This window comes from Antedon mediterranea, chromosome 3, assembly GCF_964355755.1.
Source record: "Antedon mediterranea chromosome 3, ecAntMedi1.1, whole genome shotgun sequence".
Taxonomy (NCBI): Eukaryota; Metazoa; Echinodermata; class Crinoidea; order Comatulida; family Antedonidae; genus Antedon; species Antedon mediterranea.
The window spans coordinates 6,465,667-6,492,379 of NC_092672.1; the positions used below are offsets into that span (position 1 = coordinate 6,465,667).

General features: G+C 31.3%; 1 protein-coding gene across 1 annotated transcript in view; it reads right to left on the minus strand.

Moving 5' to 3' along the window:
- The window catches only part of LOC140044688 (bridge-like lipid transfer protein family member 2), a 49,028-nt gene that overhangs the window by 21,128 nt on the left and 1,187 nt on the right, over positions 1-26,713 (minus strand). Inside the window, exons 3-34 of the mRNA XM_072089312.1 lie at positions 26,334-26,383; positions 26,067-26,176; positions 25,550-25,599; positions 24,353-24,538; positions 23,440-23,526; positions 23,100-23,145; positions 22,736-22,872; positions 22,542-22,600; positions 21,937-22,061; positions 21,727-21,794; positions 20,979-21,142; positions 20,147-20,298; positions 19,922-19,955; positions 19,654-19,777; positions 19,028-19,274; positions 18,742-18,845; positions 18,551-18,637; positions 18,342-18,453; positions 18,124-18,256; positions 17,789-17,900; positions 17,550-17,641; positions 17,129-17,198; positions 16,825-16,917; positions 16,118-16,274; positions 15,612-15,822; positions 15,106-15,278; positions 14,718-14,816; positions 14,075-14,341; positions 13,091-13,187; positions 12,765-12,861; positions 7,051-7,128; positions 4,917-4,988 (exon numbers count right to left, since the gene is read on the minus strand). Coding sequence (XP_071945413.1) covers positions 4,917-4,988; positions 7,051-7,128; positions 12,765-12,861; positions 13,091-13,187; positions 14,075-14,341; positions 14,718-14,816; positions 15,106-15,278; positions 15,612-15,822; positions 16,118-16,274; positions 16,825-16,917; positions 17,129-17,198; positions 17,550-17,641; positions 17,789-17,900; positions 18,124-18,256; positions 18,342-18,453; positions 18,551-18,637; positions 18,742-18,845; positions 19,028-19,274; positions 19,654-19,777; positions 19,922-19,955; positions 20,147-20,298; positions 20,979-21,142; positions 21,727-21,794; positions 21,937-22,061; positions 22,542-22,600; positions 22,736-22,872; positions 23,100-23,145; positions 23,440-23,526; positions 24,353-24,538; positions 25,550-25,599; positions 26,067-26,176; positions 26,334-26,383 — 3,693 coding nt within the window. The remainder of the gene's footprint in view (positions 1-4,916; positions 4,989-7,050; positions 7,129-12,764; positions 12,862-13,090; positions 13,188-14,074; positions 14,342-14,717; positions 14,817-15,105; positions 15,279-15,611; positions 15,823-16,117; positions 16,275-16,824; positions 16,918-17,128; positions 17,199-17,549; positions 17,642-17,788; positions 17,901-18,123; positions 18,257-18,341; positions 18,454-18,550; positions 18,638-18,741; positions 18,846-19,027; positions 19,275-19,653; positions 19,778-19,921; positions 19,956-20,146; positions 20,299-20,978; positions 21,143-21,726; positions 21,795-21,936; positions 22,062-22,541; positions 22,601-22,735; positions 22,873-23,099; positions 23,146-23,439; positions 23,527-24,352; positions 24,539-25,549; positions 25,600-26,066; positions 26,177-26,333; positions 26,384-26,713) is intronic.

Sequence of the window (26,713 nt, forward strand, 5' to 3'; positions counted from 1 at the left end):
GAGCAAACACTTCTAAAGTGACGCATTTATAAAAGCCGTCAATTGTAGTAAATCAAGCTAGTCTCATAAATGATTTTAAAACAAAATTGAAAATGTGATTACCATTATTACATAAGAGTGCCGACAAACAGTACTGTTTTAATTGATGTTTGTCTATTGCATTCAAAGATAATGTTTAAGTCCCATTCTTATCTAATAATAGTAAGCAGTTGTTGATCTCAATATAGGACGGCAGAATTCATTTGTTCTTTGATTGAAAAGTATTTAATATTACTATTAATACTATATATTATTTCTGCCATAGTAATACTTGCATTATGTTTGTATAAAAATTTGTTTTTACACATCTACAATTTCCAAATTTTTACAAATATTTTTACACCAAACAGAACATGCCTATTGATTTTCGGAAAAATGGATATATTGCCAGGTGACGTCACAGCTGATTAAAATCTCGAATTTATCTGTATCATGGGCCGAAATATTAGATAGCACGCCCTCTGTCAATCTGCATTTTGGCCAGTATGAGCGCTTATTTCTATTCCATCCATATTGAACAATATATACAACATATATTAAGTATATTTTTATGCTAAAGGCCAGTAATTCATTTAAAATCATCCTTTATGTTAAACATATCTAGCGAGCATGGCCAGCTAGGCCATCTGGCAGCTAGGCCCAAGCCTGCTTAGAAATCACCTAAAAAATCGACTCCATCTCCGATAATTTACAGTTATAGTTTAATCAATTGTTGTAAACCTTCAAGTCTCCAAAACAGACATGAATCAAGAATTTTAATTATAGCAACATGCTAGGAATTAAAGTGTCTAATCAGCAGATGGATTTGGACGCAACACACTAATGCAACTGATTAACAGGGGTGTGTTGATCAACCTATTATACTCATTACTGTATTAAGCGTGTGCGAACTGTTGTAACCAAATCAAAACATATTAATGCTTAGCATTGTTTATTTTTTTTACACATAACTCTTTATTTCTAAATTGTAAAAACATATCACAATAGGCAGAAAGGTTTTGATAGGCAGAAAGGTTTTGATAGACAGAAAAGTTTTGATACGCAGAAAGGTTTTGATAGGCAGAAAGGTTTTGATAGGCAGAAATGTTTTTATAGACAGAAAAGTTTTGATACGCAGAAACGTTTTGATAGGCAGAAACGTTTTGATAGGCAGAAAGGTTTTGATAGGCAGAAAGGTTTTGATAGGCAGAAATGTTTTTATAGGCAGAAAGGTTTTGATTGGTATTAAAAAAAAGAGGAGAAAGAACACAGACCAAATACAGCCACTTCAATACAGCTAGAAGATGACAATTCCTGTTTTTGTAATGCCGGTATCAAGCTTGTTTTGTTTTTATTTTTTTCCAATTCCATGTTTTTAAAAGCGCCACTGATTAATATTAAGGGCATACCATTTATATCTATCAACTTATGTAAATAATCAATATTTAGTGCTCATTTTGAATAATTAAAACATACAGAATACGATGATTACACAGCCTAATATATGTGATATGACAAAAACCATTATGGAAAAAGAAAATTCATTAAAATAATGAAAACATCATTTATCTAAAATGTTTACGCTGGAGTTTGAGAAGTTATTAAACATTGTATTGTCATTGAATATACAATATATATTGATTTTGTATTAATCTATTATTGAAATAGACTTTTGAATAAATTGAAATTAGTAAATTTAAATTTATGCTTTTATGATGCTGCTACAAAACCAGGTCAATAATTTCCCAAGAAACCAACATCGGATACTTTTCAGAATTGTTATTACCTGTAGTATAAATTGCATAGACAGAAGATAGATGATTATTTTGTATTTGTGTCTAGGATCACATGGGGAATATTAAGGATGTTGTTCCAACATGATTGATTATTATCATTAATTTAATTAGTTTTTTAAAGATGTATTGTCCCCCAAAATGAAAAAAAAAACAAAAACCGGAAAAAAAAACCTGACATTTTTTTGTTTTCTTTAAATTATTGTTTCAGTTAAATTCTTTTTTTGTAAAATTTTTTTTCCAATTGAATAACTAAAATTTGACATTAAAATGGCATATTTAAAAAAATATATTTGTGCAGGGGGACAATACATCTTTAATTACGTCTTTAAAAAATTTTAATAATCCATCTGTATCAGTAATCTACTTTAAATTATGATTTCAATTAAATATTTTAAATTTGTTTGGATTAACTACCGAATTCAAGTCGACCTTGTCATAAATAATTAACTCAATAAATAATTATATATTAATATTAATCACAGTTATGAATTTTAAAGTCAATAATTTTGATTTGTTTTTACAAAATAAGCCAACAGTCAAAGTGAGTTTGTGGTGATGTTTCTAGTTCGTGAGGTGGTTTCTTATTCTTATTAACTCAAAATTATTTTTACTAATAAACATTACTATTTATATGCCTAGTGTGTAAACATTATTGACATAATTTCATTAAACATCCACATACAGTACAACTCTTCTTAACAATTTTTTTCAATCTTCTATCAACTAAAAGTCGTAGTTAGTCATGCCTCGGGTCACATTCTATGGTCACCATACAGATAGGCTACTACATCAGTACTTCTATGAATGGATGACTAGTTGGTGACAAGAACGCTAGTTGGTCATACCCAGTACCGTTTTGATTTTACGATCATTCGGGAAACCACCTCCCGACGTTGTAGAGGAACACGTGTGCTATATTTAACATTCATACATTAAATGTTTTTATTTTATTTCTTAACTGAATAACTGAAAAACTATTCCCAACAGCTATAAGTGTAAGTCATAACTAAGTTGGTAAGCATGGTTATAGTATAGTTATTAGCATTAAGCAATTTTATATTACTTGGTTGTACTACTATGTATGTTTATATGTTTGCATTAAAAAGTTTTCATCCGCTATACCAACAGAAATGTTAACCTTAAAACACTGAGCGACATAGAGTTGTTAAGAGATGTAGCTAAAGACCGTAGCAATGGTATGACCTCTATTAAAGGATCCTTTGACCTTTGCGTATATGTGAACTAACAGACTCTGTACCCATACAGTATAATAATATGGATTTACAGCGTTTGGGAAGTTTTACAGGAAATTAATATATTGATGACATCACAAAAGCTTACAGTACTACTTTTTCTTCGGCATCCGTTTCTCTTTGGAATGCATTGCCTCTTGAAATCCGTCAGGCAACTTCCACCAGTGTCTTCAAATCTCTCCTCAAAACCCACCTTTTGAATTTTTAATTTTCTAAATTGTTCTGTCTATGTAAAGCACAGTGAGGCTTTCAGCATAATGCACTATATCAAGTACCAGTTATTATTATTATTACATCTCAAGTTATCTGTACCTTCAATATGGGCTGAAATAATAAATAGCACGTTCCTCCAGTAGTTTGCTAAGTTTCTAAGCACTTCATTCAATTTTATATTTGGTTTTGTTGAAGAAACTATTGTTCTTGCTACAAGTAAATTATTTGCATGAATTTAAATATTCTTTCAATTTAAGAATTAATACAAAAGTGCGTTTTCAGGGGCATATGTAATAAAAATATGTATTCTCTTGTGGACTGTTATTAGCTTCAATTCATCCATTACTTCAGTTCGTTTTTATGACCCTCTTTTTAAATGAGTAAACGTACTATTGAGCCTGTTTGTCAGCGGAGCTTGTAATTAGGAGAGTAAGACATCGCATTCAAGGCCTGAACATGTTTTAACCATTAGGGGGCGTTCAAGATGAATGCAAGTGTAACTCAAGCGTGGAGGGTTTAAACCTCTGTTGAGGCTTTTAGATCATGCATGTGGGCCTAGTTAGCGTAAGGTGGAAGTACTGTACGAAAACTGGGTCTAACTGTTATCATGTCGAGTTCTCTATGATCTCAAGCTCTACTATCAGACGTTATGGACATGATGAGGTCACTACTATATTTGGGCACATCACACATTTTTGTCATACTAGTTTGATAGTGCAGCCAGAGCTTTACCAAATTGATCAACTGGTGCTAGAAAATTATAAATAAAGGTTTCAAGCAATATACAACCTAATCTCTATATAGTCTACGCAAAAACGCCTATGATTCTCGGGTATCAAAGACAATTGAATAAAGGTGTAACTTCAGATTTGAGGCAGTAATGAAAAGTGAATATGATAGGTTTCCTGTACTTTCGTATTGTTAATCACAATAGATATTTGGCTATGCATAGTGTCGAGTACTTACATCTACTAGCATAACGCTCTAGGTTATAAGACTGTATTGAGAGACAACAAACCAATGGATCAATATACACATAACTAAAGAGTATCAACATAAAGGGAGTTTATGTGGCTTACTAAATAGTTGACTGTGATTGGGCAGCAACTTTTTAATTGTGTCTAAAAAAGACTGATTTTGTCGCGGCAACGAGGTGGAAATGGTCTAAAATTTAAGGAACAAAATCTGTTGTCTCAACCACCCAAAATGAAAGCAACATTTAAAAAATGTTTAAAATAGTTAAATTTCAACAGTATGGTTATTCATCTATGGTATAAACATGTTGGTAGTCTTTTTCCGCTCTTTAGTGGAGAACAACAATTTGTCTTTCAGGTAAAAAGTTACATATAATCGCATTTTAATGAAATAATTATCTGTTAATTTTTCTCGAGTGGAATCGGTTAAACCTTGTTTCCACAGTCAGATAATCGGTTAAGTTTTATCGGTTTATTATCAATTCATTTTTGGTTGTGGAAACAGGATTTTAAGGTTGTAAAATATCAATCAAAACATTACTGTGGATGGTAGTTAATCAATAAAGAACGTCATTCAAAAAGCTGACTTTTTATTATTGTCAAAGACCAATAGAAAAAAAAAATCATGTTTATATAATTTAATAATAACAGAAAGAAATTACCTGAAAATTCTGAAGCCATCTCATCGTACTGCTGTAGAAAAGGATAGAAGGAATATCTGGTTCTTCCCCATCCTGCATAATCAAATTATAAAATGTGTATAATAATAATTATATATCATAATTATTCTATAATTAAAATAATATTTTCTTGTTGCCATGCAAAAAGATATAAAATGAGATGCTGGTGTACTCATGCGATGTTCCTGGCGCCTAAACTTTGGAATGTGATCTGATAAAAAGTATTAAAATCAAATTAGTAGGCGACACCAATATTTACAGTGGATTGAATGCACATCGTGTATAATAATTATAATCTATACTTTAAAAAATGGACAAAATTCAATTAATGGTATAATTGTTTATTTTCAGTAGAAGACAATTTTCATTTTTCAGAATATTGAATGCACTTATTAATAAATACTGAATGGACATTATCATTATAAAATTGAACAAATTAAATAAAGTTGTAGTATCATATTATTATTTTTGACAATTAAATTGAATTATTTAAAAACTAATTTCAATTCTTTATTTTAAATTAATTATTCTATTGGAAGTTCCTGTAGGTTCTTTTTGTATGATGTTTGTTTAAAAATCTCTTGCATTTATAAATTCTTTCATTTGATGTGTGCCAACCCCGCGGTCTACAACTCAATTCTACTAATCTATAGTAGTAATCTAAACTTTGTTACATCATTTGTTCAACCAAGAAAAGGTAAGAAAATGATCTGATATCTCTTTCACACCAAAAGCAAAAAAACTTTAACAGCGGTCATTTATTTTTTTAACTGACCCATCTAACTAGCTTGAATTCAATTGTACTGGACATCAATAGTTTTAAACCTAAGATTAATAAAAATATAATATAATATCATATTCTAATAACTTTTTTGACAGAATATCATAGCTGTGTGAAAACCACAGTCGTTTAAATATAAATCTGGCATTTAGGGCACAAATGTTATTTAGTATATTATCATATTATATTACCGTAAATGTAATTTTTGTTTTTAGGTAAAATGAAATGCTACATTGTATTTTTCGTATTCTGCATAAATGAGATCTCACTAGTTGATGGCGATACAACATTGACAAGAACTGACAATGTAAGTCAAGAAATACCGTACCAAACATTTGCTAAAAAGTGTATCAAATACGCTAAATCTTTTAGAACATTGATTTCTCAGAGTAGTGTGGTACATTATCCATTTGATAATGATTTAATAGATATCTTAGGAAAGACAAATAATTTCCTTACTGTTCCTGACAAGGAAGCGTATGAAAGTGGAATAATTGGTAATGCAATGGTAGTTACTGATAACTACCTCTATATAGGCCTAAGTAGTTTGCAAAATCTGGCTCAACATTTCACTATTAGCCTTTGGGTTAAAGTTACTAGATCTGGAACGTCTCAACAAATAATACAGTGCAGCGTATGTGGAACAGGAATAAATGATATGACCATTGATACATCCTATGGAAGATTAAATTTGTTCACCCTGCTGTCAGCTGAAATATACCCTGGGACTGGCAGCATATATAAACAAGTATGGTACCATATCATCCTGATGTATGATGGTGAAAATATAAAAGTATACTTGGATGGAACTCTTGATATACAAAGAATGTGTCATAATTGTGCAATCTCTTGCAACAACATTAAGCTTGGTTATGTGCTGGATGGATTGATTGACGATTTTATGATTTTTAACAAAACCCTATCAGCTAAGGAAATACAAGTTCTAGCTGAAAAATAAGTGGTTCATAAAATAAAAAACTTCTTCATCAGGATACGTTGAAATCATTTGCATCTGGAGTACAGTAGTCATAGACAAGGAGTAAAACTGGTTTTTAAAGCTCTGTCTACACTATTAAACTTTATGTGACAAAAATGTGATGTGCCCATACTGTATATGGACATGATGATGTCATATCACTACCATATTTGGCCACATTACATTAATTTGATAGGCTCTTAAATTTAATTCTAGTCTTTCAATAAAAGCACTAATATAAAACACATCAGGTGGTTACATAGGATTTGATACCATGAATCTTGGAATGGTAAGCAAGCATATTAATCACAAAGATACAGTTATACAATACAAAAATGAACAATTCCTAATAAACTAACCTTTTTATTAAGTTTGACATCTAAGTTCATCTTTAAGTTCAAATTGTGTGACCTAAAAAGAGCATATGAATCATGGACCTGTAAGAGAAAAATGAATATTAGATATTAACAAGGGGGTAAAAATGAATATTAGATATTAACAAGGGGATAAAATGAATATTAGATATTAACAAGGGGGTGAAAATGAATATTAGATATTAACAAGGGGGTAAAAATGAATATTAGATATTAACAAGGGGGTGAAAATGAATATTAGATATTAACAAGGGGGTGAAAATGAATATTAGATATTAACAAGGGGGTGAAAATGAATATTAGATATTAACAAGGGGGTAAAAATGAATATTAGATATTAACAAGGGGGTAAAAATGAATATTAGATATTAACAAGGGGGTGAAAATGAATATTAGATATTAACAAGGGGGTGAAAATGAATATTAGATATTAACAAGGGGTAAAAATGAATATTAGATATTAACAAGGGGGTAAAAATGAATATTAGATATTAACAAGGGGGTAAAAATGAATATTAGATATTAACAAGGGGGTAAAAATGAATATTAGATATTAACAAGGGGGTAAAAATGAATATTAGATATTAACAAGGGGGTAAAAATGAATATTAGATATTAACAAGGGGGTGAAAATGAATATTAGATATTAACAAGGGGGTAAAAATGAATATTAGATATTAACAAGGGGGGTAAAAATTAATATTAGATATTAACAAGGGAGGTAAAAATGAATATTAGATATTAACAATGGGAAAAAGCTAATATTATATATTAAACGGGATTGCGCTTTTGATAGCTAAAATAAAAGTATGCACTTTTTTGTTTTAATATCTATTTTTGACGGACTGTTAACATACGCACATCTGTTGGTTAAACATGTTGTAGAATTAAACAATAATTTGGTAAATTTAGTGCAGAAAGACTTTAAGAACAGTGTATTAGAGTATGATTGTTAAAACTTTAAATTGTACAACACAATATTCATAGACATGATATCAAATCAGAAATTTTACAATATATTTTGTCAGTAATTAATTGTAAACCATTTCAGTAGTATTGGTTGTTGCCAATGCACTTTTTATCATTATCATCAGATATTCCTGTTAAATAATAGGTACCGGTACTTTTGCTACAAAACAACCATTCAGAATTTTGATAGCTTTTGAAGTTCTTACGAAATCTCAAATTGTAATTACTTCTTTAATAGTATACCAACGGTACACAAGGGGATTGGTAATATAACCCACCCACACTACATTTCATTAATCTTAGATGTGTGTTTACGCCTCCTGTGTATTTTTGATAGGTTCAATGTCATTAAAGTCGTGACAGGTAGAACAAGAAAACATTTGTTTCAATTTATTTGTCGGTTTTAATTTTTTGGCCCTTACACAAGATGTACAAGATCAAGTTTTTTTTCAATTTACAAGATGGTTTAAAATTACACATTATCGCTTTTTTTAAAAATCGTCCATTCTCTTTTGCATGAGGGCTCATAATAATTACATACATTACATATAAAATAACGTTTTTAAAATTTTAAAAGATAATTAAGTGTGCATTGAAGGTGACCTTGAATACTGCCTGCAGATGACGTATCCTACTTTGCTGTGCGTATATTTATACAGCTGAAAGGCCTTACGTATGTAATGCTACACGCATCAAGCACGATGATAACGCATGACAAGCTAGGCCAAAAGGTAAACAATCTAAAACCGCTATTCAGTATATATATTTCATTTCATTAATTTACTTTTAATCAAATAATTTTTAAATTGATATTTGATATTATAATTTACTAGTAATTTGTCCTTGATTCTTATAATTGAAGTTCTGTGGTTGCGAAATCAGATTTCTTTATGGAACTTTGTAATTAGTGAGCAGGCCTAGGCACGTTCACAAACCACGATGCGTGGTCAGCTAGGCCAACAGGTAAACAAAAATGTAATCATAATCTACAGGCTTATTTATCAAAACACCTGTCATATTAAATCAAGATTTAAGGTCTGCTTTCAGATTTATTGCTGATAGTTAATCAATGATGACCAGTAAAGGGGTCAAATATAAAGGTCAAACGACATTATGATGATATTTATTGGTGGTTAAAATGCTCTATAATGAACACTATCTACACATTAGGGTCTTTTCGATTTGCACGTCCTCATGTTGATTGATACACGTAATTTAATGATTTTCGCATGCACAAGTTGACTAAAAGAGTTTACTAGCTGGACTGGAGTGCGAGAAGACTCCACCACCGGTATAGTAGGCCTACCATAGTGTATTACAGAACATACATTTTTAAATAATTCCATCCCTGAATCTGCCCCAGAGACTGACCTAGTGCATAAAATGGACCAGAATTTTGACATACTATGATAAAATGTGTGAAATCAAGCATAGCGTAATTAAACATTACATTTAAACCCAGACAAAATGCATTTGAAAGGTACTTTAGTTACAGACGAATTTGTAAGATTATCAGTAATTTCCTAGCAACTGTCACTTGTTATGTTATTGTTCAACTGATAGCTTGTATTGGTCAAATTAACGACATGAGAAGTACATATTACTTGTTAAGTACATTTTTAATATAGCACTTTGTATACTGTATACTGTACAGAATCATGGTAATGAATATATAAGTTCAGTTCAGTTCACCTGTGACAAAACGTATTCCAATTATCTCAACACAAAATAGGCTGATGGCTCACTGTCATCATTCAAGTTAAGGGATATCAGACTACCATGTTAGGAATGAGTTTGGGACTTGTTTCATCGCTTGAAACCTTAGCCCAGATCACTTTGTGCTTTATAGGACATTAAGTCTGTTAGTGCCATGTACATACACTCAATGTGGCCCCCTTTTAAGAAACAGTTTTACAGTGCTACAAATAATTTTCATAATTACAGTATTTAACATTCAATTTATTGAAAAGAACATTGCATATAAAGCTAAAAACATCATTACATTTTTTATGAGGTTTATAGGTAATGATTTCGTATCTAATATACAAAATTAAATTTAATCGTTGTTGCAAATTGTCTCTTAATTACAGAATATCAACCCCATAGGACTTGCATGGTGTTAATGTGTTATCAGAAGCAATGTAAATATCATTAGTACCATATATATGGTTCAATTTGGTTGTTAGACTGTAGAAATAACCGGATTATGGATGCTAGCAGTCAGAAGACTGTTGGGTGATTATATTTTGCTGCACAGCACTATCACAGACATAATACTAAAACAGTATTATAGAGTACAAAGCCTACCATCACAATAATGAGAGAAATATGGCATAACCTAAATGAATTAAAATAGCATGCATCTGTACCTTATTTTTGTACCTCTTTTGTATGAATTACACAAAGTGCCAATAGAGTATTTGTTCGTTGTAAAATACTACAGCGTAAGACGGTGTATGGCTTGTTGTGCAGGTTGGGAAGGACAGGAATTACGGTCACGTAATGTATTTATGATTTTGCTCTTTCATCATCCTATCTACATGGTAGATGGATGAAGCTATTGCATTAACCCTGTTTTTTCTTTTATATTTATAAAAATTTACTTTATTTCTTATACTTTATTTCTTTTATACAGTTGTTGATTCTTTCTTAATGAGTTATTGTTGATACTATGATAGATCAATTTATGCATTTTGCCTAATTTACTTTTGTGACAGGAGATAAACCTTAATTAGCAAAAGCTATTTTTTGACTCCTTTTCACATATTGTACTGTACTATGTGTGATGTGATGTGTAATGTAGACACTAATTTTGTACTTGAGCTATGGAGAATCATTTTTTTTTCCGAAATAAAAGATGAATGAATGAATAATTACATGCTTTTTATACAGGAATTGTCATATTCCTTTTTTTTTTGTACTTCCTTATAGTTAACATGTCATTAAAATGGTCAGTGATTTTGAAAATTAACGTAAATTCCTGTATCGATTCCATCTCAGATGCCAAAAGGCATCTTGTTAGTAAGTCTCTTAAGACTGCTATGTTATGCTTACTAATGTCGTGTTAATTCAGGATCAATAGACAAAGAGTGCAAATAGACCTACTGTAGTTTATACAGCATTAAAGCTACCATTTCCTTCAATTAAGAATGCTTTATAATATAGAGCAGACAAAGGAAAAATAGTTCATTTAGGCAGAAAAATGGACACATCTTGTTTAGTTTACATCATTTGTTGTCATTTACAGAAGAAATTGGAAATTATAGTTATGGAATTAATTGAGGGAATGCTATTATTTGGATAATAATTATTTATCAAATTTGCTTAGAAAAAAAAAATCATCTTTACTTTGTGTTAAGACAGTTTTGAAAATAACCTAGGAAAATATTTTTTTCACCTTAAATTTTAGATGATGAAGTTTTTTTTGGACAAAAAGAACTGGATTGATAAATAAGCCTAAATATTTTACTTAAAGCACTATGTTGTATAAATGCCAGCTTCTCTTAATTTTAAATATTCTTATTACATTGCGTCAGAAAGTATAAAAGAATCATTTTGAAATTAAATTGATTACCTGTGAACAAATTTCCTACAATGCATTGCTTAAAGTCCAATTCGAAATTAAACAGAATATGGGGTTTAATTGCATATATTGAGAAACAGACAAAACTATTCAATCATAAAATCATTTGCATTTAGCGAAAAATGTGAATGGATTAAAACGATAAATATAACACTGGTTGAGACTGATGACCCACCATCAATTATACCTCATTTACGTTTAATAAGATTTGACAAGAATTTGGGAATTCTAATGGCTTTCATAAATCAATCACGCCTGATGATATCCAATTAAGAATAATTTTAATTTGGTTTTCACCATGGAGTTTTTGTTGACCCATATAATTGTATCGAATATGCTTTTATGTGGCCGAGCAGTTAAAACTGGGTCACTGCAAACCAGAGGCATGGCACAAGTTGAAGGCAGTTCTCAGGCATAGTTCTGGTGATAGAAAAGTCTTCTTTGGCTATAAACTGGAGGTTCTACCCAATTCAATTCAATTAATGTTTTTTGTCAAGCACTCTGGCTCGAAAATTATCTTGCTTTTCATGTATATAAAAACATAAAAAATATGATAAAATGGGTAATATACAAAGAGTACGACACCAAGGGGTAAAATAAAAAAAACATAAGGTTAAAACATGGCAATATTAAAAAATATCATACAAATGATTAGTCTACACATTTGGCTAGTGTGCACTTCATAGAACCCATGAGTGTTCTGATCCATGACAGCAACTGTCTTTTATCACTGTGTTTGAGCTACCTAACTTAACTTATATTAGTGCTATATTGTGTTTTGTTATATCTGTCTCTTTCTGTGTATAAAGTAACTTTTACTTACACAGGCTAAAGCTCTGTCTACCCTATCAAACTTTATTTGACAACAAAATGTGATGTGCCCATATATGGACAAGATGATATCACTACCATATTTGGGCAATCACACTTTTTTGACAAACTAGTTTGATAGTGTAGACAGAGCTTAAGCTGTGTCCACACTGTCAAACTTTATGTGAGAAAAAAAATGTGATGTGTCCATATATGGACATAACATCATATCGCTACCATATTTAAGGATATCACTACCATATTTGAGCATATCACACATTTTAACAACTAGTTTGATAGTGTAGAGCTTAAAGGGTGTGTTTTTGTTTTAACATACCTGTTTGATGGAATGTTCAGGAACTTTGTCAGGAGCACATGGCATGACGCTGTGATGATCATTGACATCTCCATTGGTTATCCATTCAATACCAAATCTACATAACGTAGAAATAAAAAAGATTACTTTGTCTTGCCTTGTGTGACAGAGGTCACAGTTCAAAATATGGCCCTAGGACAAATTATAATACATAATATCTTTAAACGGACTTAATAAGAATTAAAATCATGTTTTTAATATTTGTACTCTACTCTGTATATTGAATATATGATGATTACAGTGTAAATGACACGATTATTTTTTCCTTAATGAAATAATGTACTTACTCCCAGCGAAATTTAGGAATATGTAGAAGCCTAACATCATCATACTTGGAAGCAGTTCGTATATAGACATCAAGTGCTCCCTTGAAAAGAAAATGGGCTGAAAAAAAAAATTTAACAAAATTAATTAAATTTTAAAAAATATTTAAATAAATAAAAATATTTTTAAAAAGACAGTAATATTCTGGTCACTTTGTAATTTCATGGGTTTGTTTGCATGTACATTACTAATAATTGTTATTCTATTCTACATGCATCCTCCAAGCAGACAAAAAACGGAAATATGCTGGTTGTCAAGATTATTGAGTTAAATTTTGGGCTCTAACATGCTCATTTAATCAATGGATTCAACTAAAGATGATTTCATTTAAACTTTGAGCTTGAACATCTATTCAATGGATTAAACTAAAGATGAGTTCATTTAAGTTTATGTTATATGATGAAACATGTTCTCTAGTGTATTATAAATCTTGGTTCTATTTCCTGTTTTCTCATATGTTTCTCTATGATAATCAACTTCCTGTTTTCACCTATGGAACATAATGTGAATTACCATATATCTAACATAATGGATTTAAATTCATAACACTTAAAATCAATCCATAAAACTTAAAATCAATCCATCAAACTTAAAATCAATCCATCAAACTTAAAATTAATCTGTCAAACTTAAAATCAATCTATCAAACTTAAATTCAATCCATAAAACTCAAAATCAATCTGTCAAACTTAAATTCAATCCATCAAACTTAAAATCAATCTATCAAACTTAAAATCAATCCATCAAACTTAAAATCAATCTGTCAAACTTAAAATCAATCCATCAAACTTAAAATCAATCCATCAAACTTAAAATCAATCTGTCAAAGTTAAAATCAACCTGTCAAACTTTAAATCAATCCATAAAACTTTAAAACAATCCATAAAACTTAAAATCAATCATCAAATACACAGAAAAGGTACAGAAAAACCTGAAGTCTCTCTCACCATTAGTCCAATCTAGATATACATCGTTAAACTCCCAGTCCAGATGTTCTGTGGTGTTGTAACAATCTTTAGTACTGAGCCATAAATAATTCCACCTCTGAACGGTTATGATGAGTCTACCATGAAACAGCAATCTCATCTTGTCCCAGAATGGTAAAGGTGCGCTGGGATCAATGGAAGGCTTGTTCAAGTCGTTCATGCATATATTCACTTGACCCCAAGTCGGCTCAAAACATGGACCATATGCCAAGTCCCATGAATTTATATCTGGATAATTAAAACAAAACAAATATTAAAAATGGTTTTAAAAAATTGGTACAGAAATGAAGATTTTATTATTTGATTTGATAATAATATTTATTTGGTCACGAACCAGATTCTGCACCAACTCAACTCATTATCTGATGTAATACATTCTCTCTGTCGCTGTTAACCCAGGAGTATCAATGGGTACCGTGTGAATTCATAAACGTCACATGACTTGATCAATGACATTTTATTTCATTTATCTGTATCTAAACAACTACAAATGTACAACAGTAAAATATATAGGAATTACAGATAACAGAAAGAAACATGAGACAGGACCAAAAGTGAACTACATACTTTCAACAAAATTCAGATAATTTTATTATTTTCTTACCTGCTACTAAGTCATGGTAGAACTTTAGTGCTGGCATACTGCGGGTAACTATTGTGTTAGTCCATGGGGCACCCACTTCTACAACAGTTTCTCTTTTGGCTGAAATATGATAATAAAACATTAATTACTAATATTTATTAATTTATCACATAAAGAAAACAAGATCACTTAAATGAGTAGCCAATAAACACAGATGAATAGACAAATGTGGAAAATAGATAAATGTGATTTTTGGAAATAATAAAAACTGTTTATGAGAAAATATATGTTTTAAAATTACGGTCGCCAACCCTTGCTGGCTCCCAAATTTGTTCCCTTAATAGAGGTTCTACTGAACATTAACAAGCAAGCTACAGTGTTATATGTGATTTGTTTACAATTATTTTACCTCTTAATGCACCAGCCTGTTCAGCTCCTAGCAACCGTCCCCACCACATCCAGTCAGTCAATTCCATTACTCGAAGAGGGAAATCCCTTAAACTGATATCAAGGTGTTGAACATTGCCCCTAACAACACGGCACCATAGGGTAGTGAAGTGCATGTCATCTGGTGGGGGTACACTAAAATTTTACAAAATGATTATTATACATGTTACATAAGATTTATATATATTTTTATATGGTATAGTTAATTCCATTCTGTAAGGGGCGGGTTTCCCGCTGTTGAATGAGTTTGAATAAAATAAAATAAAATAAAAAATATATTATAGATGACTGTTTATAATTTAATGAAATTTGGGACACCCTCTATTTAGGGAACACCCCTATCAAGTGAACACATTTGTGACCCCTTAATTGTGGTTCTGCTGTAGCACTATAAGACTTATGGATCAGTTAGAAGAAAATATTATAACCTTGGCAGTAATTTCCAAGATATTAAAAAGGTTTCATTACCTGGAATGGTCTATTTCTTTCATGATGTCAATAATATTTTTTCTACCATTCATCGATGGATCAGCTAGAATAATGACCTCTAAATCGTCAAGTGTTAGCGTCATTAAAGCAACGCGCATTGGTGTGGTGGCATACAGCTTCTGAGAACGCTTCAGATAGATGTCAACGTTCTTCTTTGCAAGGGATGTGTACAGTTCTGATATCTTGTTTGCTGGAAAACAAAGATAAATGGATGATAGACTGGTACTGGTTCAGGTAACCGTCTACATAGAGATATCTGGTAGCCATTGACATAAAGTTGGCATTTAGATTAATGACACTTTTAAGTGTACACAATTTGTTTTTGTTTTTTGAAAGTGAAAACTCTATCAAGTTCTGATAGTATCTTCCGAATTCTCAATATCTTAATATAAGAGGTAGAATTCTTTAAAAATGAAAAATTTATGGAAATGGAAACTTGTTTCTTTTATCCTTATGGAAAATAAGTGTAGAAATACATGACTTACATGATAACAGCTCTCCATGATTTTGTCTCAATTCAGCCACTTTGCTGCCAAGAACATCTAAACGACGTGCTGATTCGAGATACTCATCCTTCATCAGCTCAAAGAAATCACCCATCTTGACTTCAAATGGATCATCATGAATCCTCATTATCACCGACTGTTAAACAATACAATAACATAAATATTGTACTTGTATAAAGCCTTGTCCACACTATCGAACTAGTTTTACAAAAAAAGTGTATGCCCAAATATGGTAGTGATATGATGTCATCGTGTTCATATATAGGCACATTACATTTTTTTGTCACATAAAGTTTTATAGTGTAGACAGAGCTTAAGACAAAGTTTTTTTTCTAAACCAAGTAATGAATATTTTAATTACGAATATATGTGTATACAGAGTTTGTGCTAAATTGAGAATGTGTCTCATGGATTATACCACTGTTTGAAGGATGTTCAAAATTGTTGGTACTCTTGAGTGTATGATCTCGCTTTGATGGGGAAAAAGACTATGTTGGTTTATCCATAAAAGCTATAAGCACAAAATAGACTACTGTATCTAAAAGTTATAGAAACAATGACAGATACACAGAGATGCTATTTAATACAAGCCTGCAATTAGGTTAAGCTGAAACGTGTTATTTGGCCTTGAAGTATAGAATATAATCTGAGCTTATTTCAGGCCTGGTTTATATTTAAGCACTTACTTTCACTCTGAGGACAAAGTCAGCATACAGAGGTTCTTCTCCTTGTTTCTTCTTAAAATGAAGCATCTTCAACCATTTAACAATGTTGATAATCTAAGATAATTAAGTGTAAAAAGGACAAATAAATCGCCTACCAAAGTTGTTCTTCTATATCTCAAGATACTGAGAACTACAGTTTCAAACTTTTTTCGTTGCTTTAATAAATTGTTTTTTCTTTTTTCTTGTATAGAGGCTTTCCACAAGCCAGTGTGTGGCTATCTATCACTGTAATTCCTAAACTTTGTATTACATAATCAATACTTACAGCACTGTGGTTTGCAGCAAAGTCAAATTGATATGGGAAATCAACTTCTAGAGAACCAATGGTAAGACCCCTGAATGAAAAAAATCATTATTGAAATAAATTAATTAAAAATCAATCTCATACAAACAATGCTTTTTTTATGTGTTGATAATTGAAATAAATATGATTTTTCTAAATTTTATATGAAGGCGAGCAACTTGCTAATTAAAGGATTGAAAAACTATTTAAACTAAATTAAACTAATTTATCGTGGTTATAATCTTGTATTATCTCTTTGGAGGCTTAAGGAGTGGAGTTGAAAGAGTTGTGAGTTACACTAGGTTAGGATTGATTGCTGGACCTTGGGATTGGAAGGCAAACATGTTTAAACCACCAACCACCACTACAAAGAGTATATGATCTATTACAAAATTAAACAAACCAAGCCTTATTTGATGGTGCAGTGAGGTGTTTAGAGTTACTGCGTTCTTCCAACAGTTGGGGATCATCTATTAGCTTCTCCATACACACAGACTACAAAACAAAGACAATACATATCGAATATAAGATGCCAATTTTTGTTAAAAAAAACAAACAGAAATTGTAAATTTTTACTTTCTACATGATTTGAATAAAAAATACCCAAAGAAATCTGCTTTAAACTTAACAACAATTCATTACCTTGACATTGAAAAGATCATGACCTTCGAACCCGAAGCATAACTCAGGAACAGTGACCTTTAAGGAGCCTGCTTTTGTTTCCACTCTCAGTGATTTGATACATATACTATTCCTACATATCAAGAAAGAATGTAGTAAATCAACTTTTTTCTACGCAAGTGGTTAACTTTATTAAAACTACAAAATAACCTATTCAAAGTCTGATTTAATTATTCTAAATGTTTCATGTTTTTGGGGGGACAATACATCTTTAAGAGCAATATTGTGTTATCAGTTTAATTTAACATCTAACTATATCTAGAACACTGATGAAAACATTCAGAATGACAAAATACCTCATCTTGAAAGACACACTGTAAAACAATTGCACATTTCTTGCAGACAGCTCAATTAACGTCTCCGCAATGAGACTAGGATCACTGGATGGTGATGGAAGAGTTTCTGATTTAGTTTTCTTTGGCAACATTTCTGAAAAACAGATAAAATAAATACAGTAATAAAGTGACATACATATTAGTAACTTTTTAAATATTTAAAGTAATATTGTGCAAACCTTTTATTTTCGATCCAAATTCTGTCAACTTTTTTACATGATGAAAGATGGTCATGTGACTTGTAGTATCCCATGATGCCGAGCATTTTGAATTAACTTCAATATTCACAATCTGTAAGAAAGACAAATAAAGGAAGAGATGGTCACATGTTTCTAAGACTGGTTACATAATTTGTATTATGTGTTTTAGAAACAGTTCTATAGGTTACCTTGTTAACAGATGAGTGAGTAGCCACCAATTTGCCAACATCAATCCAGGAATCTGGTAGCTCACTGTATGTTACACAATCAATGGCCTGAAAAATATAATATTAACGACTTATCACTATGTCTTTTATTCATTATTTAAGATAAAAATGGAATTTAAAAAAACATGAAATAAGTGAAATTTCTTACTTACTTTTTGTATCTTCTTAACTTTTAAAAACTTGAAAGCTTCCATTGTAAACGAAGAAGATTTATCTACTATAGCAGAGACCGAATCCAATCGTAACATCAAGCATTCTAAAAAATAAATGAATTATTACCAGGTTGCTCACTCAATCCATCAGTCACTACCAAAAAGTACTCGTAGACAAACAGACAGACAGACAGACAGCGTGTTAGCTGTTTTCTATTGAACTGTTAATTCTGGTTTACAAATATTTATGAATAATATTAATAACAGATAAAAATAAAATGGCTACCTTCAAGATCACTGCATATGAAAAAATTAAAATGCTCAAGCTTCATATCTATCTTGAGATCCCGCCTGGGCTTGATGCTTATCTGTACCTTAGCCAAGGGTGGTGAAGGCCTGGCTGTCGACTTCTGTTTGTCAGAGTAGAAAACCTTGGCTAGGTGGGCTAGCAGCTTCAGCAGGTCTAACGATGATTCTAGTTGAAGGTTCTTTAGAGATCCGTTTAATGTTAAAGAATCTGGAGTGTGTTGGAACTTTAAAAAACAAAAATTAATTTTATCACATTTTAGGTATATTATTATATATAATATTCTCTTTGCTACTGTTTTTATCTTACTTTTATATTGCTTGTAACCTCACAATAAAATATGTGCTTACAGTACTTTTTTTTATAGTAAGTTATTGTTAATTCTTGTCTACACTATCAAACTTTATGTGACAAAAAAATGTGATGTTCCCATGGACATGATGATGTCATAGCACTACTAGTGCAAACTAGTTCGATAGTGTATTTTAAATCAAATTAGGAAAGCATTGGGTTAGGTATCTGTGTATCTGTTACACATTATATGTAAACATCTGTTTTGGCCTTTTTTCTTATCCACATAAGTAGTAAACTGGATAATGTCTTACCTCTAAAGTATATGAATTTATTGCACACGGGGCACCCCATACATGTTTATTGGGAGGTAGACTGGTATTTGGTGCCATTGCACCATCTAATACACAGAATAGCTTGTCTACTTGCAATACACCACTGAAAATGAGAGATTAAAATTATTTAAATACAAAAAAGATGACAAGACAACTTTACAATGAAACATTTGCAGTTACATTTTGTGTCTGAAAAAAATCAATACATTTACAAATGAGATAAAAAATATATATACGATTCACGAACCTTAAGTTTCTTTGTTGCCGTTTTAATAAAAATGCTGTAAGAAAAAAAAAACTTTTAAAAGAGACCCAAAAATAGTCATTAAAATGTCTTAATTATATCTTATGTATTGTTATTTTACCATTATTGAATATAAAAATGTTTTTGAAATGAAATGAACATAATTATAGTATCACTTGACAATTTTTTAGTTTGTTTGTTTGTAAATATAATTGACACGTACTGTACCTCTATCAATAAACACTTTAAAACCTAGCTTAATTGTAGAGCCAATCATGGAACACTTAGGTAGCTTGGGTAACACAGTTGTTATGGAGAAATCCTGTAGGTCAAAGTCAGCATCCACTGGTAGAGAAAACTTGGAAATGAAATAAGATAGTCTGCAAAGACAATAGACATAAGTATATTATGTTGGATGAGTATGAAATAAAAAAAAAAAAAAAAAAAAAAAAAAAAAAAAATATTAAGGGTTATATCTAGGAGATATTTATGTTTTCATTTAATCATCACACACTTTTCACTGTGCAGCAAATATACTGTATATGGCCATTCGGTTCTCAGTACTTTCTCCAGAATCATAGGAATATTGAACATCACATGTGCTTGACATGTATCTCCTAGTATCATGTATCATATTTCATTTCATTTCATTATTTATTTGGTCTATTTATGTATATACATAAACAAAAACCTGAAATTGGGGAGACCAGGGTCAACCTAAGTGAACTTAATCACTGTAACCCTAACCTTACATGATACAGGCACCATGTGATACAAAAGAGATATTGCCAAATATTCCTATGATACTGGGATATTACAGTATGTGGAGATACAGCACTGAGAACCTGGTAATATGGTAATGTGACCTGTTTTAAGGATATGGAACATGTGAAATAGGAGTTTTTGCAGAAACAATTATGATGGCAAGTTAGTGATGTTTGTGAATGGCTCCCTGACAGATTTAACTACAGAAGAACACATATAATAATTGTGCTGCTTCTGTTCCCAACAAAGTGTTCCCTGAAAGAGGATGTACCCTGAATAGGAGTGTGTAACTTACTTGCCAGCTTTCGGTATCTTTTGGACTGCCAGGTCCTGCTCAAGCAGCTTATACCAAGTCTTATAATCTCGTAGCATGCCAAACCAGAAGTTAGCCTCTTCCTCATGGTAAGTAAAGTGACAACTATCTACTGCCACCCCTGAGTAAATACCATCGTCACAAGCCTATGAAACAAAAATAAAGTATGATAATTGTGCTGTGGAGTAGCTTTGCATCAGGGAGCTATGTCAGATGTTAAGAATTAGTGTTCTTTCTTTCTTTCTTTCTTTATTTACCCATAAATATAAATTATAAACATTGTAATAATATACAAATAATAATAATTATATCAAGGGAAGGTTCTTAATATGTACTTAGTATCAAGTACAAATTATGTCAGAGTAAGACAAAAAGTCTGACAAACACTTAAGGTAGGTCAGCTAGTCTAGGTCTAGGTAGTTGCTACTTTTGTAATACCGTGTTGGATTAAAGCTTGGTTCCCACTAGGACGTAAGCCGCAACGCAAGCAATTGACCAATCACAAGCAACAGTTTGAATAATCCAATGATTTTGATTGGTCTACCCAGCTTACGTCCTTTCATTGCGTTCTAGAGGGAACCAAACTTTAGTACAGGTACTTGATGGCCTGTAAAACCTTTCAGATTTTGGCCAATCAACTTTTCACTGAAAATATATTTTTAAATTATTGGTAGCAAGTAAAATTGCTCTGTAATTTACTTTTGAGAAGACAAGGTCTATAATCACTTACACCAATGGCTGTTTCAAAGCTTGACAATGCAAACAAACTAGATCCCTTATTGTTCTTGATTGTAATATCTAGAAAAAAAATATTTCAAAACAAATCATGGAACATTAAATCTATTTGTCCTCTATTTAAGTCATGATGGTTTATTTAAAACAATCTGTATTTTAGTTTACCACAAAGAGAAAATGTTGAAACCAACGTTTGTTTACTCACCTGTAAAATTTAAATTAAATGAAGCTTTTGGTAGAAATAATTCATTATCCTTGTCACATGACACAAGTTCCTCTGTATCAATGCTGCTAGTGCCTGCTATACACTCACTGCTAAGATGTAACAACCTGTAAACACACACAATATATATTCAAATAAAATTCAAGAAATGGATTTTATTTCACAATGAAAATTATATAGAAATACTCTACACTATCAAGCGTTATGTGACAAGAAATGTGATGTGTCCTTATATGGACACGATGATGTCATATTACTACCATATTTGGGCACATCACACTTTTGTTGCTACTTTGATAGTGTAGACAGAGCTTTAATCATCTTCATTATGTGCAAATGTGTCTTTCAGAAATAGTAAGTGTTATCCTGGTGTTTAGTGGTTGTATTTACAAATCACACTCAAGTGAGATATTTCACTTAACTCAATAAAATATAAAGTATTTCCTTTAAACTGTATTCACTTAGATAGGAGATTTTTAAGGGTAAGTGTTTTCCTTAGCCTAAGTGTGAATGATGAATACGACTACTGGTCTATTTAAGCTCTGTTATTTATCACAGTATAATTACAAAGGGAATTGTCCTCTTACCTATTATGGCTCTGAAAAGCAATCTGAATACTGACATTTTCCATCTGAAATCTTGCTTCCTAAAGAAGGAACAGTAATTCATTTTAATGTTATTATCATTTAAAAGTTATATCACTATTACATTAAAAACACCATTTAATACCTAACACCTCAGCTGGTGTGCAATGGATATATCAAAATGATGTAGTAGTCACCTTTGGAAGCTTATTTATGAATTTTGTGGCCCTTTGCTCTGGAGTAAGTTGTGGATCAGGATCGGGCAATTCTGAGTCATTTGTGACATCTTCAACAGGTTTAGGTGCTCTTGGGGGTGATGCAGTCATCAGAAAGCCTAAAAGGTAAACAAATTACAGTATTACTATAGTTCCATGGTATTACATACATAGTTGTTTGAAATATACAAACTTATGATGGTTATCTATAGACAAAAGTTAACTTTGCCGATAACTGAAATAATAAAAACCAAACATCTATCAATCAATATTTAATTATGTTAGTATGATTGCAAAAAAGCATCACATTGTTGTGACAAGGACAAGAGAATGGAGTTATCCTTACCTTCATGAAGCCGCAACGTGGGCTCACCTACCACTACCTCAACTGCCTACAAATAAACATAACATTCCACGAAGCATTGTTTCAGCATAAGTTAAGTACAGTGCTAATTTTTGCAAGCCCTCTCCCGAAATATAAATCTGCTAGTCATATATTTCTTTTATCAAACTCACTAAAAACTACCTGCAACACACTCTGCTGTACTTTATTTATTAATCTTGTCTTTTATTAGACTCTATAATTCCACATTTATTTTTTAATTATTAAAAACCATAAATATATATGATTGGTTAAATTTTTTTAATTAGAAAGGTTAAAGGTGAAAGTTTAAAGACCTCCTTACCAGCAGTCGTTTATTGATAAGATCAGCTTGTAAAGATAATGCTAATGACGTAGATCCCTCAGCTACGTGAGCTTGCTCCCTAGCAACCTGTAAAATAATCCTTGTTTATTTACGACCTACTCAAGATAATTGGCTCATAAATGTTTAATAGCATAAATAGTGATTCTATTCTATTCAGTTTTTTCAATGTTATGCAGACCTGTATATATTATACAGGGGCTTTCTAGGGGTTTTAATAGGAGGCTCTAACATATATGTTAATAGTTATCAAAAATGTCAATTTTGCTGTTAAAAAATGATGATTTTAATTTTTTAGTGTGAAAATTTGCCAATTTAAAATTTACAAAACAGACAAATTGTGAGTTATCACAACATTAAGACAAAAGACAAGACTTCACATTGTTGTTGTTATTTTTGGTGTTTCACACCAAGGATAGCCCACTAAAGGCCCATTTACACTAGGACAATATCGATTGACAATAAAAATAGATAAATATGCATTTTTCATATATAAAACAAAAGAAATCGAACAAGTTTTCATCTTATAACTATAGGATAACCATCTATGATTCCTTAGATAAAAATAATATTTTCACACGTCCAATCAAATGACGTCATAATAACAGCAATAATATCGCGACAATTTAATTTTAACTATTTTATTGTTTTTATTAATCATGATGTCATTTGATTGGATTTTAAAACATATAATTTTTATCAAAGACAGCCTAAATAATTATCCTATAGTTCTGCTGTTTTATGTAAGAAACACGCATGATTATCTATTTACCGTCGATCGCTATCATCCTAGTGTAAATGGGCCTTCAGTCCGTAGTGCTAAAAGTATAAGAAGTTTCATTTTTTGCTGCAGTGTGGCAATCAACGTTCCAAGGTTCCACGTGTTACAACTTACTGTTTGATCAATGCTCTTCAATAATTTGAATGAAAATTTTGAAACTGACAGCTTGGCCGACACAACGGTATCGTCATCTGCACTGGCAGATAGGCTGATACTGCTGGTTGATATGTGAAGAAGTGAATCTGTACCAGTAGCATTTAGTAACATAAGGGTTACTGAGTCAATCTTTAAACCTAGAATCTGAAAAATGGAAACAAAAATGATGATGATGATCATCATCCTCATCATCATCATGATGGTGCTGGAAGTATTAAAATGTCCTTTAACACAATTAAAATCCAACATACTGCGGTAACCATTCACTATTAAGGCTGTCTTCTAACTCAATTACATGTGTATTACCTAAATTACTCTTGGGAATAACCAGACAAATTTTTCAGACTACAAACAATTTACACATGTAAACTGAAAAAAATATATTTCATACTTCTTTTTATTTACACTAATATGGTCAAATTGCTCCTTATCTTGTGGTTAAGCAGCTTGCTGTTTATTGAAAAATCCACCTAAAAAATCCCCATCTAAAAATTTACACCACACACGACCATTACATGTGTAAACTGTAAAGTTTGAACAGGCTCTTAGTTACACAGTACTAGTTCCAAGCTTTGATTATAATTGAAATTACTGTCATAGTTTGGCAAGGCTTTTTTAAGGGTCTGCAGGCTGAGCTGTATAGGTGCCTATAGTTGGATTGGATAGTTTACACTATCATCTAACAAATTGATAGGAATATGCACATTTGTAGCTACCATCATCATTGATTAGCATATAAATAGAATCTTGTGCTAAATACACCTGGTGGCCCGGTTAAGTTTACACTAAACACAAAATCGCCATGATAACAAGACATAACAGAATAGTTTACTCTGTCCTCCAGGATTGTGTTTTGTATAAACTTGGTTCATTGAACATGAGTATTGTCTATTTATAAAATATAATCACTTTTTGGTTGGTAGTGTAATCTTACTAATTATGCCTTTTTTGTTTATTGATACATATTTAATCACAATCATATTTTTTATATTGATTTTGGTATTTCATCTTTTTAATGTTAATTAATTTTGTTTTCATGTGTATTTATATAATTTTGTACATATTTTATATTTTTTTGTAAATACAATGGTTTCAGCTTTTGCTGCTTCTTTTTGTGTTGATTTTTATACAGAAATAAATAATTATTATAATTACCTGCACTAATCTCCTTATTGTTGGAATTATGTAATTTTTCACCAATGATCCTAAAATAAAGAGAAAAATTGCATATATTGACACAGTATTGACTTGTTATTGGCTACATGGTCAAAAGTCTTTTTTTAGTTCTATGAGTTGATAACAAGGCATATTTATTTTTATCTGGATAATCTGGGTACTCTTACATCAAAGTGTGCCATTTATAAAAAAAAATAATAAAAAGTTTGAACAGTTATTTGTGTCTCTTATTAACTTTGAGTAGCTGTTATTATTAATAGAATAATCTAGCTTTGAATGTACAAAATATGTGAATATTGAAATGTGGGCAGTGACATAACACAATGGGCAAAGGCCCCTGGTTTAACACTCGTAATGGGGCCGGGGCCCTCCAATGCTTGGCAGTTGTTGGCTGCTTATTCTCTGGACCCCTGAAGACCCTGGGTTTAGCCAGTGAGCACTTATAGCTGTTACGCCACTGAATGCGGGATGAAATGATCACAGGTCTGTACATTACCTTGAGATTTCTTTGGTTTTTTGGCTTCATGAGCCAGACTGCTTACTTTTTGTCCATGAGCTAAATCAGCTCGTATGCTCATCTCTCCAATATGCAATACCATTGGATACCTTGCAAAAAAAATAAATAACAACAAATAATAACAAAAACTCATTAAAATAAATAAATTCATAAATTATAATAATGTAAATAATCATCAATCTTGTTTTAAATATAAATAGAAAAACTTTAAATATTTCATTGAAAAACACATGATAAATCACTTACTCTTGGTTAGAGTTGAAACATCTCCAGGATATCCAGATGTTATCCAATGCCTGTAAAAAACAACATGTTATTGCTATCAAGTGCACACAAAATATTGTGCAAACAATTTATTTTTCACATGCTTTTTAGGCTATCAGGACCATGGATGACTGGGACCACGGTAATTGGACCCATAAATAACTAAACTTAGGCCTGCCTAACTCCTAATCAACCTAAATACTAAATAATCAACCTAACTCCTAAATAATCAACCTACCAGGGGGACCCCTAAATAAACTGAACCTAACCCTTTAAATAATCTTTTCTACTAGATCAATCATCTGTAAATGATGTACTGTATAAGACTTTAAAAATGGGCATCGTCTGTCGTCCCGATCGTC